The sequence below is a fragment of the Callorhinus ursinus genome, unplaced genomic scaffold, assembly GCF_003265705.2.
Source record: "Callorhinus ursinus isolate GAN/ISIS: 27379988/994484 unplaced genomic scaffold, GSC_fseal_2.0 scaffold7, whole genome shotgun sequence".
Classification (NCBI taxonomy): domain Eukaryota; kingdom Metazoa; phylum Chordata; class Mammalia; order Carnivora; family Otariidae; genus Callorhinus; species Callorhinus ursinus.
In genome coordinates, this window is record NW_027397069.1 from 20,243,532 (window position 1) to 20,261,111 (window position 17,580).

General features: G+C 39.9%; 1 protein-coding gene and 1 pseudogene across 1 annotated transcript; both read right to left on the reverse strand.

Moving 5' to 3' along the window:
- Positions 1-2,239: 2,239 nt before the first annotated feature.
- On the reverse strand, positions 2,240-2,719 carry LOC112826328 (nuclear transport factor 2 pseudogene; annotated as a pseudogene).
- A 10,775-nt stretch (positions 2,720-13,494) lies between these two features.
- LOC112826330 (dual specificity testis-specific protein kinase 1-like) lies at positions 13,495-14,201 on the reverse strand. The gene has a single exon (XM_025874500.2). The coding sequence runs from the start codon at positions 14,193-14,195 to the stop codon at positions 13,716-13,718; it is 480 nt and encodes a 159-aa protein (XP_025730285.2). The 5' UTR covers positions 14,196-14,201; the 3' UTR covers positions 13,495-13,715.
- Between the last annotated feature and the right edge of the window lie 3,379 nt (positions 14,202-17,580).

Below are 17,580 nucleotides of genomic sequence, written 5' to 3' on the forward strand. Positions count from 1 at the left end.
GCAGAGTATGAATAAGAGCTTTATATACAAGTAGTTCTGAAAGTGGTAGCAAGCTGAAAGGTAAATTAGAAACTGAAGGTGATGTCAGATTACAGTGTGATTTAAAGAGAAGGAGTCTGGAAGCTTTTATTATCACCATATTACCCGTCAAGGCCAAATCGGAAGCCAAGACTCCGTTTATTTTTATGTAAACTGTAAAACATTAAATAATATTCTGACCTTTCCAGTTTTACTATATGGAGATTACAGAGAATTTAGTTGTCATGTATAATTTACTTGGATCTTGTCTGTCTATGCTTGGTATTTACAAGCAGAATTTTTAAATGCACAGAACACACAGGAAAAGTTCACAAGCAGTGTCCAAATTTTACTTTAAAGCAGAAGTACTTAATACAGAATACTAGTTCTTCATATTAATGTTCTAAGCAGAGATCATTTTTTTTGCAATAGATCTATACTTAGTTTTAGCATGTGAAGGAAAATGAGATACTAACTTCAACAGCTATAAGGTATTATTCTGATAAAGCCAATGGCCAACATGCTCAGAAAAGGAAGCCTGTATCATTATTAAAAAATTAGTAAACTTCAAGAAATGCTCCCTTTTTGAAAAGCTGAAGATTTATTATATAACAGGTAAAACAGATAAAGGCATGAAAAAATAACCAGTTTACTGAAGAACAAGCAGCAAAATAACTGCAAGTGGAGAACTGAATAACTGATGTACTATTGTCCTTCACTTTCAACCAAACTCAAATGACAAAAGTTCGAATTTAAGAACGGCTTTCTTTATAGAAGAATTCAGAATAGATATCTATAACTGAAAATTTCTATTAAATTCTGAACACAATTCAATGATACCACAAGAAAAATACATTTTCAACTTAGAGATGTTACACATTCAGACAGGCACACAAACACCACATAGAACACAGATTACAAGGATATGCACTAAAACAGGGATTTCATGACTACAGGTGACATTATCTTACAGTATTTTATATGTTTTCTATAAAAATTATGTAAGAAATTGACTGAATAATTCATAAATTACATTTTCCAATTAGAAAAGTTGCCATTTGGGCCAAGAAAAAAAAATGTATTTATGGTGGAATTGACTCAAATTCAACACTGGGAGGTTGAAATCTCAGAATCTCAGGTCCTTCACATCCTTCAGCTATGTGATAATGGGCAAATAATTTAATATTTTTTCTGCTTAATCTTCCAGAAAATATAATATTTGAAGGATTCTAGTAAGACCCAGGAGCCCCACAACGTGAGTTTTAATATATGGTGAGTTCATCAAATGATACTTATTTTCCTTACTCTCATTCTTTTAGAAGAGTTACATTTCATAATAATTTTAAAGTATGCTTTTGTTTCTTAGTAAACTATTCTCAATAGGAGCAGCTACTATTTTTTTAAAAGATTTTATTTATTTGAGAGAGAATGAGAAAGAGAGCACAAGAGGGGAGAGGGTCAGAGGGAGAAGCAGACTCCCTGCCAAGCGGGGAGCCAGATGCGGGACTTGATCCCGAGCCACCCAGGTGCCCGGAGCAGCTACTATTTCAACAAGTACCCAGCTTTAAACAAAGATATTGGAAAAAACATCCTTCCATAAGATTATTCTTCTGGTTTGTTAAAATATGGTTCACAGTAAAAGTCTTAGGATCTAAATCTTTGAGGAGAAATCTTTTAGTTTTAGAAAATATTTATGGAACATTTATTTCTTTCCTTTCCAAAGGATTTTCTTTTCCAAAGTAGGTTAAAATCAGAGCAAAATCACAAAAGAAAACAGTAACAAAAACAAGCTCAAATGCTACTCCCCACCCCGCCCCCATCCCCTTTCCTATTGCCAATTAGGAGTCTTTTGACTAAATGTACATATCATCTTATCTTTAAACTTGTGTTAAATATCACTGTTCTTACTCTACTTTAAAAAATTTTTATTTTTTTAAACATTGAAAATTTTTGTGGTTTTATTGTTTCGTGAGGCATTGAAACATCTGAACGAATCACTATCTGGGACATGAGGCAGCTTTCTCCTTCACTTCTTTGGGTTACTAGAGCAACTTGTAAGTAGATTTAAAAATAATGAACAAAAACAAAACAAAACAAAGAAAATCTTTTGCATTACTTAAGTCTTTCCAAGGCTTGTGCTGGTGGGACCTAAACTTCTCCTGTCAGATGCAGCTAGTCCAGACATCATGCACAATATCTCCTGCTCCCACGGCGGCCCCACTCATTTGTGTATGATATTTGGAGCATCTGGAGGAGTGTGAACGGTATCTGGAAGAGGAGGGAGGAGGAAGAGCGTGAGTGCCTGCCTGGGAGGAGGCCAGCTGAAGTTGTGCAGGGCAAGCTGGAACATGTCATTGGTGCAAACCCAAGCATCGTTGATGGTCTTTAATAGGAACATCTGGTGGAACCCCACGATAGGGTCTTCATCAGCCTTCAGCTGGCCCACAACCTTGCTGATGATGCAGCTATCTGGAGAGGGCTGACAGTCCTACCCTGTGATGCTGTGCTGGATTTTCTGGAATGGAAGACTAGACAACTTCTCCACAATAGCAGTTTTCCCCTGGAACTGCAGTCCTTCCCATGTAAGGCATGATGCGTCAACATAAATAGTGCCTAGGCGGGTTCTGTCTTTATCAAATAACTGGTAGTAATGTTGAATGAAGCTGGATCCAGTCTGCTCCTGAGTTGGCTTGCCTCTCATTCTGGGGTGTCACCAGCCTCGCTGAGACCCGAGGGGCTAGCACGATGGTGGTGGTGGCAACCTAGCGCGGTCTGCTTACCCTACCATTTTGGAACTAAAATCGACTAACATCTTCTGTAGTTTCAAGTGAAAAACTGGATTTATAAAGCTTCCTGACAACTGATTAATATACTCAAGAGTTTGATATACTCAGATATTTTAAAATTTTAAAAACTTGCCTTACCTGAAAATAAGTTGAAATGGATTTTTCCTCAATTTATCTTGTAATATGATAGGTAATAATAAGGTTATATGGATTGAGGACAAAAATAAGAATGCAAAAGATGCAGTACAAATGAATCTCATTAGGAAAATGGGCAAGAAATGAAAATATTGCAGACCATATTTTTTTAAACCCTTAAGTGTATTATCCTATTCTTTGGACATACATGTGTTTATACTCAGAGCAGATGATTAAAGGGCCTGGAGACTACCACAAATACCTCTCCATTCTCTAATTACTGAAATTACTTGTAATCAACATTCTGAAAAATATGCCTATCTAACTTCTTTAAGCAGCTCCCAAAGCCTTTGGCAGAGAGGATGGATCATATCAGCCACAGCATCAATCCTAAGGCATTTCTTAGGATTAGCCCAAGAACCAGTCTCAGATGACCCTACTGAACTTTCAGATCGTGATATTAAAAAACAGTGACAGTTAGCCTGAGGGCTGCAGCTCCAGTTTCCTTCCTTCTGTTAATGTTAAAGCTCTGAAGTCGGCTTGAGGGAAGGGATGCAGACTTCTATTTTCTTGACTGCCTAAAATTATTTTACTGAGAAATGATCCTTATAGATCACCCACAGTCAAAAATTTTCTGTTTCAGAAAAAAACCCAAACAGGTATAATATATAAGGATTATTCTCCCTAAAATACAAAATAAATGTGCTGCCCTTAAAGCAGTATTTTTTAGATAGAGAGCTCTAAAAACAGAAGCAGGAAGAGTAAAAGCATATTGGGGCCCAGTCCCAGAGATAAATATATATTTATTAAAATTCACCTGAATGTGAGGACTGTTTCACTACAGTATCTCTTTTGCCTTCCAACAAATGAACCTGTTTGTCAATATCCCCCAGTCATCATTGCCATCCATATACTTAAAAAAAAGACCATGAAGTATGAAAAAATACAGAGAGCTTCTATACTAATTTTAGAGAATGTGAGTCAGTCAACATTATTTGCATGTAGTTACATTCAGCAAAGCCAAGCATCTTACTTGCTTTGCTGGAAATGCATACAATCTCCCCTCAAAATAGAAACATATAGTTCTTGTTGGAATTAGGACAAAGTATTTTACATTTTCATAACCAGGTTAAAGTAAATTTACATATGTTTGCAAACACTACTTTAGATTCATTATAATAGTTTTACATTGCGGATGACGGTGATCATATGGTAGCAATCGCTACATTATAATAGTTTATACTTAATTTCAGGAATAAAAATAGAAGAGAATTTTTCATTTACCAGAGTACATGTCCATGTGCATTGCAACTTCAAAATAAAAACCCTACATTAAACTATTTTAAGCCAAAATTTAGCAATGAATAAGTTTTAAATATACAAGCAAGGACATAATTGTTTAAGAATTTTTGATTTAGGTATTTCAATTGTAGAGAATAGATTCACTCATTTCTGTTGAACAAGCATTTCTTAAAAACTTAGGCCCAGTGCTCTGTACTAAGAATATAAAATTGGAAGAAGAGGTTCCTGACTTTATGAAATGTACTATCTAATAGGAAGTGAAGCAAACAAAAAAAAGATCATAATGTTATGATAAGTCCTATAATAAAAGTATGCAAAGAATATGCTGAGAAACCACAGAGGCAGACACTTAGTCACGAAAAGTTGCAAAAAGAATGCTATTAGTGCTACGTCCCAAACATGGTTGATCAGAAGATTTTGCCTTATAAGGTCATATAATAAAATGTAATAGTGGTAATACTGTGTAATACAGTATGTTAGATTATAGGAAGATATAGTGAAGTGTAATAATGTGTATTTACTTGTTGGCACAACTCAAACTCACTCCTACACCAACGTTAAGAGAATATATTTTTCTCTTTTCTACATTGCATGGGGTAGCTGTGGACTGCTCTAGAGTCTCCTACAAATGGGCAGGCAACCTGTTATACCTGAAAATTGATGGTCACCAGTTTCAACTTGGCTTTCAGTAATCCCTTAGCATCAGTCTGTTTGGTCTGCTAAAACAAAAATGCCATAAACTAATGACTTATAAACAACAAATGCTATTTCTCACAGTTCTGGAGGCTGGGAAGTCGAAGATCATGGCACCCTCAGGTTCAGTGTTGGTGAGAGCCGATTTCCTCATGGGTGGTCATCTTTTCACCATAACCTCACCCAGCAGAAGGAGGGGCAAGAAAGCTCTCTGGAATCTCTTCTATAAAGGCACTAATTCCATTCAGGAGGGCCCTGCTTTCAGGACCTAATCACCTCCCATGGGCCCCACCTCCTAAAACGATCACATTGGGCATCAAGTTTCAGCTGATGAATTTGGGGAGGGGGCATACACATTCAGTTCACTGTGGTATTCTAATGTATTTTCTAATCAGCTTTCTTGAATACCATCTGCAACGTTTTAAAATTTTATCCATTCTGAGCATTTGACATTGCATCATATTTCACTAAAAAAACAAAGACCAAAAAAAAAATTCCAATTCTTGGCACACACAATCCAAACCTACCTCAGCAGACCTGCCATCTGTAATTTCATACACGCTTTAGTCCAGATTGCATCCCTCCTCCAATGAAGGCAATCTCTCAGTTTTGCTCTAAATCCCAGCTTCTCCCCTAACCCTTTTATTCCCAGTTTTTCTGTTCTTTTATCTTCTGCTTATATTCTATTTACTATCCCTTTGATTTTTATTTATATCTTTATATATTATTCGGTGACTTCCGTCTTAAAATTAAAAATTGAGATTTTCACCATTCAACAACTGTTCTCTTTCCTCTTCTTCCTAGCCACCTGTGGTAGGTGCAGACTACAATCCCTGTTCCTCTCTCCCCATCTCTCATTAACTCTCAGTGGCCCCGGTCTGGTTTCTACCCACCACATCACCAGGTAACTCCAGGGCAGTCTCGCAGGACCTAGTCAATGAAAACATTTTATTCTTTGCAATATTTGATATAGTATCCAAGATTGTGGAGAACTCAGCTGAGTAAATATTTGCTAGTCTTCTTTATTTCTAAGGAAATCTTTAAATAAATATAAACATATAAAGTGATGGACCCCCGAGAACAAAAAGCAGTCACTGAATGTCTTCAATTATTTTGTGTCTTTGTACTCCAAAGTGGCAGAAAAACAATTCCCCTCAACTCTAAATGATAATAAATACATGTTAAAAGGGAGAAACCTAGGTGGTGGTAATTGGGGAAACTATTTTTTCTTTAGAATCGTTATAGCATGCATTTTCTCTAAGGAGAACTGCTGAGTTTTAGGGTCATGCTTCTGAGTAGGAGTTGCAGTGAGAAATAATGGGCCATGACTTCTTGACAATTAGACCAAGCGAGAAAGGAAGGGAGTTTTGCTAGACTTTAACATGCACTGAAACCTGTCCCTTATTTGAAGCCTGAAGGAAAGGGCAGAGGAAGAACTGAAAGAGGAGGAGGAGGAGGAGGAGGAGGAGGAGGAGGAGGAGGAGCAGCAGCAGCAGGGGAGGAGGGATGGGAAACCGGCAGAGCCTGTTCCAGTTGTAGCCTCCAGAAAGCCTCCCAGTTGCCCCATAGCATCCTAAAGCTGAAGTTAGAGAGGTTTTCTCCCGTGCTGTGTAAGTCAAAAGCCAAGTTAACTGGAAGTTTAATCTCTGGGCTTTCTTGGTTTTAACTCCATTTTAAGATTTCCCAGGGCCTTCCAAGCAGAAATTGGCACTCTGGAATACTATTCTCATGAAACCTAACTGGAACGGAAAGACCAAGGGAGTGGAAGTCTGATGCATCCTGCTCCCCTTCTGCCTCTACAGAAGTAAGGACCATCCTTCCCCGTGAGGAGACTTTTGTGAGGAGTCCCTATGGCAGGAGGCAGTGAAGACCCCCACTGTTCTGGAAAAGTTGGTCTCTACAAACACAGGATAGAAAGTAAAACCGAACTTGATAGCACTCTAAATTAGTTTGGGACCGTCCTTCTAGGGAAGTAGGCAGAAGTACCTAGCATATACATAATAACTCCCTGCTTCATGAAGGCCTTTTAAAAACTTATTTCTCTCTCTCTGCCACTTGTCCAGTCTCCTTCCTGGATTTGTATTAACCAAAACCTTAAATGGTCAAATTTCGCTGTCTTAGTCCAAATTCCTTTGCTTTCTCATTAGTCACCAAACCCAGTGAATTCTATCTCAAAAATATTTCTTCAATACAAAACTTCTCTAGCTTCATGGCAGCACCTGGTCTAAGCCACAATGATTTCTTGCTTGGTCTCCTGCAATAGCTTTTTAGTGATGCACATTCACTCTAGCTTTCTTCCGGATGGTTCTCCAAAAAAACATCTAAATAGTCCCTTCAATATATGAGTAGTATCTCTTGTTTTCTTGCATAAAACATTTCAGTGACTTTCCTTGCTTTTAGGAAGGAAAGAATTTAGGAAGAATCCTAAATTCTTACCATGGCATATAAAATCATGCCTAAATGTCACATCTAACAACACTACACTCTCCCTTACTCCTATGCCCTGAGCCGCAATCACAGTATTGGAGTTTTCATACTTCCTTAAGCTACTGAGGACCTCGTTTCTTCACCTTTTTCTCTTTTTTATATCTCTGCCAAACAAGAAGTTTCCTTTAGCCTTTAACAATCACTTCCTTTTTTTCATCTTAGATAATTTCTGTATGTCTTTTATAAATGATCTTAAATATCATATTTGGGGCGCCTGGGTGGCTCAGTCGTTAAGCATCTGCCTTCGGCTCAGGTCATGATCCCGGGATCCTGGGATCCAGTCCCCCATCGGCTCCCTGCTCCGCGGGAAGCCTGCTTCTCCCTCTCCCACTCCCCCTGCTTGTGTTCCCTCTCTCGCTGTGTCTCTCTTGTCAAATAAATAAAACCTTTAAAAAAAAAAATCAGATATTTGTGGATGCGTTCCTTTGAACCCAAACTCAAGACTGTATTTCTCGTGTCTGCGCGCGTGTGCATGTGGGTATGTGCTCCCTGTATCCTAGCTCTTCATGGTGCTTATCTACTATAAATATGTGTATAATTATTATTTAGGTCTATCTTACCCTACTTGACCAAAACTTTATTTTGGAAAGGGACTGGGTCCATCCGATTTTTAATTTTGTGCCTTCGAGAGCACGAAGCAGCTTTCTCCTTCCGGTCCTTATTCTTCTCTCCCTAAAGGTATTTTTTTGGATCTAAAGATAACGTTCTAAAACGAGAGTCGAGGTAAGTCATGAATCAGGTTTGAGAAGAAATACAATCAAACATCAGAACAGTAACAACAGACAAGTGAGCCAAAAGACGAAAAGATGTGAGTAAAGTAAAAGGTAAGTGCTAGCCCAGGGGGGCGAGCTCTGGAAAACTAACGTCCCAAAAGAGTGCCGATTATCTTTTCAGAAATTAAAATTTTGAAAAAAAAAAAAGGGTTAAAACTTTATTTTCACTTATTAATAAAATGTACTTTTTGAAATATTACCCACCATTCCACTTTCAAACACAATAGCTGTATTAAGTTCCTCATGGCCCCTTAGTCACTTCCACAAGCATATGGCTTCTTTAGTAATTACAACCAAGGCAGAGGTTTGTCTACTGACTTCATTCAACTTACCATAAACATTTTCCTACAGTGTTTACAATAATCATTTTAGTAAGGGCATACTACACCACTGTATTAGTGTACCACCGTTTACTAACTGTTCCCTCATTTCTATGTCCATTTCTCTTCCAATTTTTTTCTATTAAAAATAAGTCTATAGTAATAGCTTAATAGGTATATAGTTTTCAGTCTTTAATATTTCTTTAGGTTCATCTTCCAAGACAGGTATTAATCTGAAGCTATGAACATTATTATGGATCTAACTGTAAATTTCAAAAGGCTTTATGTGAATCTTTTAAAAGCCACGGATGAGAGACGGCACAAAAATATATCAAAGTTGATGAAACATATGTACGGAGAGAAAATATGGATTAAAGTCAGAGTACCTGGCCTAATACGTAGGGTCTGTAAATTAACTACCTTCCTTCCTTATCTTCCCTCTCCCTTCCCCCACCTTTCACTCTCCCTTTCTTGCTTTTGTTTTCTGCTGTTATTGTTGACAGACCGCAAAAGCATCCTAGTCTATGTGAAATTAGCTTTTCAAAAGGCAAAATTGCTGTTTGAGAAGATAACATTCAAAATGATTCCTGTGAATCAGATAGCCTATTGTGAGACAGACTGAATTATGCATTGAGTTGCCACAGATTGAATATTACTACTTCAAGAACTTTTTTTCCCCTCCAGCACTTATAGGAGCCAATAAGTGGAAGAAATTTAAGGTTTCCTCTTTCTTGCTGATTTTACCCCTTCCTGTCAGCCTTTCTTACGTCATTCTCTTTCCCAGTCACCTTCCTAAAGATATATACTTAAAACACAAATAATAAATTCTAATTGTTTTGTTGATGTTTAATTGTAAAGAGCTTCACCAGTCTGGCAAACTCATTTTGCATTTCAGAAGAACACATTAACTTTCAGCAGAAAATTCCTGTCAAAGACTTTGTTTTGCTACTGCTTTAATTTTCCTTAAGCCTAATTTTCTTTTTCTGTTTGTTATGTAATGAAGCTTCTGAAAACACGGGCGATCTCTGCTCATTTTGCCTTGAGCTAGCATGACGTTTGCTTCCCCCCCTCCCCGCTCCCCCAAGGAAATGCAATTGCTGAGAAAAATTAACAGAAAATTCAGCAGCAATTTTACTCCAGCAAATGTAAAGATAAAAGGAATACATGAAGAGTAAAAAGCTTAGAAAATAATGGATGAATGGTTATAATGTTTATTGGAATGTCCAGAATGAAAAAATACAAACTTAGATTTAAAAGGACCTACAGGCCAACTTAAATATATTTTCTTTAAATAACAAAATTCTCTGGAGTATGTCCCTAGGTGTTTACAGAGACTTCAACTGCATTTTTTTTTTTTAAAGATTTTATCCATTTATTTGAGAGAGAAAGAGAGCGAGCGGAGGGGGGCGGGCAAGAGAGAGAGGAAGAAGCGGACTCCTGACTGAGCAGGGAGCCTGACGCAGGCCTAGATCCCAGGAGGCTGGGATCACAACCTGAGCCAAAGACAGGGGCTTAACCAACGGAGCCAACCAGTCGCCCCTTCAAATGCATTGTAACCGATCCGTTGAAAACTAAAACTTCTGAGATTATGAGAATGAGTAAAAGGTTAAAGCCAAGGATAATTTTTTTTTAAACTTTGATCAGTATACTTACTCTGCTAAATTAAATAATAATGGGGACAATTTGGGAATTTTGTAGGAAAAAAATGGATAGGTACATGCAAATAGTGAAAAGATCAGGCCTTCTATGTATAATTTTCTACACAATATAAAGCATCATAAATGTTGATTGCAGGCTCAGCACAAAAGTCATAAAAACCTATAGACCATTCACCAGTTCATCTTTTCCACTTCCCTCCACTCTAACCCAGATCCACCCCCCCCTTTATTCCCCATAAAATTTCTCAAATTGCTCCCTGCTCCTTTCTATGTTTTGGTTCCCACTATAACATCTATTATGTGAAATGTAATTTTGTCCCTTTTTTGGCCAGAGTACGAACAGAGATACAGATTAGTAGGAAATATGTCTTATGAGATTAATTGTAAAAAATTTCTTCATATGCTTGTGGGGGCTGGCAAAAAAAGTCCCCAGAAACATAAGGCATGCTCTAGGAAGGGCAGGATGGAACTCTCTGGCATAAGCTAAACCTGCTGTCTACAGTGGAATTTCTCTTCAAGAAAAACTCTGTTCTACTTTTAAGGTCTTTGAATAGACTGAACCGGGCTCACCCAGATTAATTAGAATAATCTCACTTAAAGTCAATTGACTGTGGAATTTCATCACCACAACACCCAGATTAATGTTTGAATGAGTAACTGAAGGCAACAGCCTACCAAGTTAAAACACAAAATGAACAGCCATAGTCTGTGCCTTGTAAACTTGGCAGACATACACATCTTAAACCAAATTTAATTCTCAAATAAAAACAATAACAAAAACAAAGTCATACTTCCATAAAACATGATACAGCTACCTTGCATATCTTAAAACAGGCTATCCTTTCCCTAGAAGAGAATGAAAAGTCTTGAGGTGATGCTCATATTTCTTTGATATGTTTTAAGTTAAATACTATGATATAATATTAACTATTATAAAGACCTCTTACACTAGATGACAAGGGGATAAGAGATAGGACATCTAATATGTGTACATATTTAAGTATGTATACAAAAATAAGAAAAATACACATAACTATTACAATCCTCCTTCCTGCAACTGATCACATAAGTTGTAGCAGGAATTTATAACTACTTTCTTCCCTACAAATTCCAATTTCATTCTTCAAGGGTCTGGGCCATTAGCCGTCCTGTCCGAATTGTACTTTTACAATCATAGGACATGACAGTACCAGGAGATACCCTAGGGAATGTTCTGTATTACAGACATACTCTTCCTCACTTCTATTGTGTAGTAACAACCCAATTCCCCTTGGCAATCTGGATCAATCAGCCCAAGACAATAATATTAGAACTCTCATCTTTGCATATTAATTCAGAGGCAGTCTCAGCTTCCAGTTCAGGGGTGGTACTGTTGCATCTCCTTGTGGACACATTCTTTCCTTCAGAACTAAGGACTCCAGAACAATAAAACCTAAGGTCATGGGGATAGGAGGTCACGTGTTTGTTAGTGTAATACAGAATGGGACCACTCCCATTTCCAAATGAATGCAAGCTGTGGAAGAAACTGCACCATATAACAGATGCTAATTTAGAGCACATGCAACCCCCTGGATGGCACTGTAGAGGTCCCATAAGGTATTGTCGTCTGTCTGGCACCATAACAGAAGGCTATTTTACTATTCATTTTAGGATGACGCAAAAATGGTAAGATCAATGATTTTCATGGGCATGGGCCCACTGCCACATTTTATCTGCTATCCAATGAATTCCTTGAATAGAAGCAATGCTGTGTGTAATACCATGGAGGTGAATGAGGCATTGTATAAGTCCACGGGTGGTAGCTTTGGCAGAAGTATTGAGCGCAAGAAAGGTAAATCCATATCCCGAGTAACTGTCTATTCCAGTAGGAATAAAGTATTGCTATTTCTAGGATAGAAGCTGTCCAATGTAATCAGTCTACCACCAGGTAGCTGGCTGTCAATTTGGGGATCCAGTTTTATTCTAGGGTGCCTAGTTTTATTCTCTGTTTCTGGAACAGACAATCAGCAGTAGCTGTAGTCAGACCCGACTTGATGAGTCTAAGTCTGTGTTGCTAACACTATGTAAAAATTCCATCCCTGCCACTATGGTCAATCTGCTCATGAACCCAGTGGGCAATGACAGGTGGCTAGGGAAAGAGGTTGACTTATAGTCAAAGAAATGGGTACTTTTACCCACTTGATTTTAAAAATCTTCTGAGGTCAGCATTTCATGAGCAGTCATAGGGGATGCAAGCATTTTCATATTCTTTTCCCCTTCCTAATAACCTGTGCACATGCCTCTTCCCCAAATCTTGTCACCGGTTTTCCCAGTCATGTTCCTTCTAAATCCTGACCATCTAGCCAAATGACTAACCACAGCCAATGAGTTGCTATAGTCTTGTGCCTCTGGTCATTTCTCCTTCCAGGCAAAAGGAAAAACCAGGTGTACTGCTTAGGATTCTGCCATCAGGATTTCCCTTCAAAATTATCTTCTCGGGGATGTCTAGGACATAGTCCTACAGCCGTCCACCTTAGGGGATAGTTGGTTATCATGCAGAACCATCCATAAGAGAACCATTTTTTCCTCTTCAGTGAACTATCCACAGAGAACTTTCCATGAGAATATGGGTGTGGACTGCAAAAGTAAAGGTAATGGAGCATGAGTGAGGACCAAAGGGCATTTGGGCCACTTTATGCAACTTACTTATGCCTTCAGGGCCTACTGAAACCTCATCTTGTATATACCACTTCCATTGTACTGCTTGCCATGCCCAAATTTGTGGTGAAGGCTCAGACAACACCTAATTCATGGTTGCTACCTCCATGCAAAATCTCCATACCTGCTACCATGATCACTTTGTTCAGAAGCTCATTGGGTACTGAGAAGAGTGGCTATGGAAAAAAGCTGACTGGTATCCAGAAATGGGTAATGTCATACATTTGATTAGTAAAATCTGTTGAAATCACCATTTCACAGGGCACCACAGGTTGCCTGGTAATCTGGTGAACTGTGAGTAAGCTTTTCTCCTAAGGCCCACAGTAAACCAGAAGTGCTTTCTCAAATTGAGCACAGTTATCTCTAGAGAATGACTCGGCTCTGTTCCAAAGACCTAAGGGTCATACTATGATTAACCTAGTGATGCCAGCACACTAGATTTACTGGATTATATGCTACAAATGTTAAAACAGTTTGCATGGCAGTCCGGACCGGTTTCAGAACCTTCTCTTGTTCTGGGCCCCACTCAAAATGAACAGTTTTGGTCACTTGGTAAATGGTTCAAAGTGGCATAAACAAATTAAGAATATGTTTCCATATCCCATTTTTTTTTTTTTTTTTTTTTTGTCAGCAATGCTTTGTCTGGTTCAGTGATCGCCCACAGAAGAGCAAACCCAGGGGCTGGATAGGAAATGTTCCGTCCCTTGAATCCATGCTGAGGCTCCCCTACATGGGGAGCAGAGCCGGTCAGCCCATCTGGGGCTGGCACTGTCCAACATGTGTGCTCAGTCCTCACAGGGCTTCCTGAAGGCCAAAGTTAGAGGCCAGAGACCACAGGCCCCACTGTTAAGAGCGCGCCCCGGGCAGCTGCAGGCCGGGTGTGGGAGGCTTGGCATGGTGCCCTCGGTGGCAGAGGAGACTGCCCGCCTCACAGTTCAGGTTGCGGTAGCGGGCAACAGCTGGTGTGGGGCGGGGGCACATGGACAGGAAGCCAAAGCTGAAAGGGCCAAGACAGCAGCCAGGGCAGGGCAGCCCCTCATCAGACTCCCGGGGAGCTGAAGGGGGCGGTGAGGGTTCTGTCCGCTCCAGGGCTGCTGCCCGGGGCAGGCTATGCTGGGCCCGGTTCCACGGCTCCCCAGCCCAGCCCTGTGGGGAGTTCACCACCACAGCCGGGGGGTTGTTGTTAAGGACAGGTCCTGATCTAGGGGACCAGGGCTGGGAGGCTGAGGAACAAGTGCTGATGAAGTTGTCTGTGGCCACGGCCAGGGGCAGCTGGGGAGCTGGTCCTGGGGGTTCTGGCTCAGGGCTACTGCCCTCACACTCCATTCTTTCTTCAGCTGAGGGGCCCACGCTGGGAGGGCCAGGGAGGGCAAAACCATTAGGTTTTGCACTTATTTATTTTAAGAAAGGCCAGATGCAGCTACTTATCATTCACCTTGGGAGGGATATTTTAACATGCCCCACACCAATGGACCCCTAGAAATATACCTAAGATGACAGGGTCCTGATTTTTGTTGGATTTCTCAGTGTCTGACACTATACTTGATATATTATTTATCAAATAATATATCAAGTATAATCTGCTCACCAGGTCCAATCAGAATATCCATAGAATGAACCAGCATAATATCTTGTGGAAGGGAAAGGCAATCAAGGTAACCCATGAGGTAAATTATGATTCAGGGCTGGAGAGCGGATATACCTGTGAAGTAAGACAGTGAAGAGTATTGCTTGTCTTGCCGGCTGAAAGCAGTACTTCTGGTGGGATAGCTGTATACCAGTTTTAGGGGATATGCCGATTTGCTCAAGCAATAAAATGTTACACATATGAAACAGCAGTTGCAACTGGAGTCTACCACCTGCTTAAGCTTATGATTACCTACTGTCATTCTCCGAGATCTGTTTTTTGCACTAGTCAAAATAAAGTTGAATGGAGATGGTAGGAATTACCACATCACATCCTTCACTCCTTGATGAGGGCAATCCCTGCAGTCCCCAGGAATGGAGCATGGCTTTAGCTTTACTTTTTTTCTTAGGTAAAGGCAGTTCTAGTAGATTCCACTTGGTCTCTCCCACCATAATAGGTATCACTCCATTGTTTGGAGAACCAAGATGGAAGTTCTGCCAGTTGCTGAGTATGTCTATTGCAATGATATATTCTGGAACTGAGGAAATAACAACAGTGTGTGTTCCGTAAGCAACTGGACTATGAGATGGATCAGAGCTAACATTCTGAGCACCTGACCTCAATAAGCCCCCATTCTGAATGGCAGACACAGTGACGTTGTGTCTCCAGGAATTAATTTCAGTTCAAAGACAATGTCCATCAATCCTCAAAAGTATCATTTCTTTCTCCAGAGCTGTCATTCTGGTAAGTGGCCATAGGTCCTTTGCCTGGGAGAAAGCCTAACAGTACACATCTTTGGAAGTATCACAGGGTCCTTCCTCAAGTAGAGTTCTACATCTCTAAAGTGGCTCAAGTCTGGGAGCTGATTGAGGGGCCATGACTCACTGTTTCACTGATTCAAGATGGACTTCTGTGCACCTGACCTACAACTCTTTGCTTATACAGTTCAAATAGGAATTTAGCAGCCTTTCCTTCTATTTCTTTTTTTTTTTTAAAGATTTTATTTATTTGAGAGAGAGAGAATAAGAGAGAGAGAGAGAGCACGAGAGAGAAGAGTGTCAGAGGGAGAAGCAGACTCCCTACTGAGCAGGGAGCCTGATGTGGGACTCAATCCCAGGACTCCAGGATCATGACCTGAGCTTAAGGTCACCATATTCCACTCACCACTGCCATACCACTGTCTGAGTCAGATACTCTTGCTGCTTTGACTCCACTGTCTATTAAGTTAAAACATCCACCTTATTTTTGCTGATTAAATGTCACTATCAGGCTTATGCAATTCTGACATCCCCGTTGTTTTTAGGGAATCTAGTTTGATGGGAGCAGTTCCCACTGTAATTTAGGCTTTATAGACAAAAACCACCACAGGCCTTTTCAGGGATTTTGAGACCCTACTCACAAATCTTTTACTCAGTTTTAGTGGCAAGTATGTCCTCTGGACCATCCAGGACACATGAGCAGTTCTTACCTGATAAATTCACTCCTATCTCCCTAAGCCTTTGGATATTTTCCTCTCAAGTATGATAAAGCAGTTCTGGCAAAGGTTACCTTAGAATTTCAGTCCTAGAACTAGCAAACTGTTGGAACCATTTCTAATACCTCAAGCTAAAGCACTGACTCCGGAATCTCTGCTTAGTGAGTCTATATCAGAAGATTCAACCCGATCCAACTTTATGTTCCTTCCACCATGATCTCATATCCTTAGGATCCATTAGCACACATATTTTCCAGATTTCTGTCATTATAAATTGGAAAAAGTGTACCATTCTTTTATCGTGTAATACAGAGCTTCATGGGCTATACTTTGTATCTCATTGTTTGGGGTCTGCTGGAAACTGAGTTTGGTTCTAGGTCTAGAAGCAATTAGGGGTCCTGGGTGTAGGTCTTGAGATCATCAATGGCTTGCAAATCTCAGGCCCACCCAATTTAGGCTAATATCCCTTAAAGTCAACCAATTTCAATTTTTTTTTTTTTAAGATTTTATTTATCTGACAGAGCGCACACACACATGCACGAGTCAGGGCAGAGGCAGAGGGAGAAGCAGGCTCCCCGCTGAGCAGGGAGCCTGATGTGGGGCTTGATCCCAGGACCCTGAGATCATGACCTGAGCCGAAGGCAGATGCTTAACCAACTGAGCCACCCAGGTGCCCCACCAATTGCAAACTTTAATCACACCTACAAAGTATATAGCAACACTTAGTGTTCGACTGAATAATTGGGAATTAGAGTCTAGCCAAGTTGACACAGTCCCCTTCCTCTCCATGTATTCCCCAGAGACAGGCTCCTCACCCACTCAGTTCTTCTTGGAAATGTAACCATGAGATACTACCCCCGCTTTTTTTTGAGAGAGCTAGAGAGAGGGATGGGAGGGAGTGGGAGTGCAGTGGGGGCAGAGGGAGAGAGAGAGAATCTTAACCAGCGTCCACACCCAGCACTTGAGCCTAATGTGGGGCTCGATCTCACAACCCTGAGATCATGACCCTGACCCAAAAATCAAGAGTCAGACGCCGAACCAACTGAGTCACCCAGGTGCCGTGACACTGCTTTTTAATTGCTGAAGATGCAATTAAACATGCAAAGTTTGGGTGCTGAAAATGTACACTGTTTTGGGAAGAGCAAATCATAAAATGACAAAATGCAGAAAGAGAGAGGAATATATAAATGCAAAGAGAGGTACAGATGAATGGATCAGAAAGTGCTGACGCTGCTGGAGTAGTTTCCAGTTGCTCCTAGGATCCCAGCATACTACTATCCTTGAATTGATAAACCCCAGTATCCCTGCAATACATTTTTTAAATATTTTTTGAGCTTATTTTAATTGGGTTTCTGTTGCTTGCAAAAAAAAAAAATATTCTATGAAGCTTTCAAACAAACTATTTGAGGGGAAAAAAACACTACTGAAAAATGCAACATAACGAATAAAAAGCAAAGCAAGGCATTTTGACAAAAAGAAAAAACAAGGGAAGGCAACAGGATTCAAAGCCCAGTTTCTGAATTCAGATATAACTGCTTCAAACCATGCCAGAAGTGTGACTTTGCATTAATTAAAAAAAAGGGGGGTACTTCCATGCATCAAATATCATC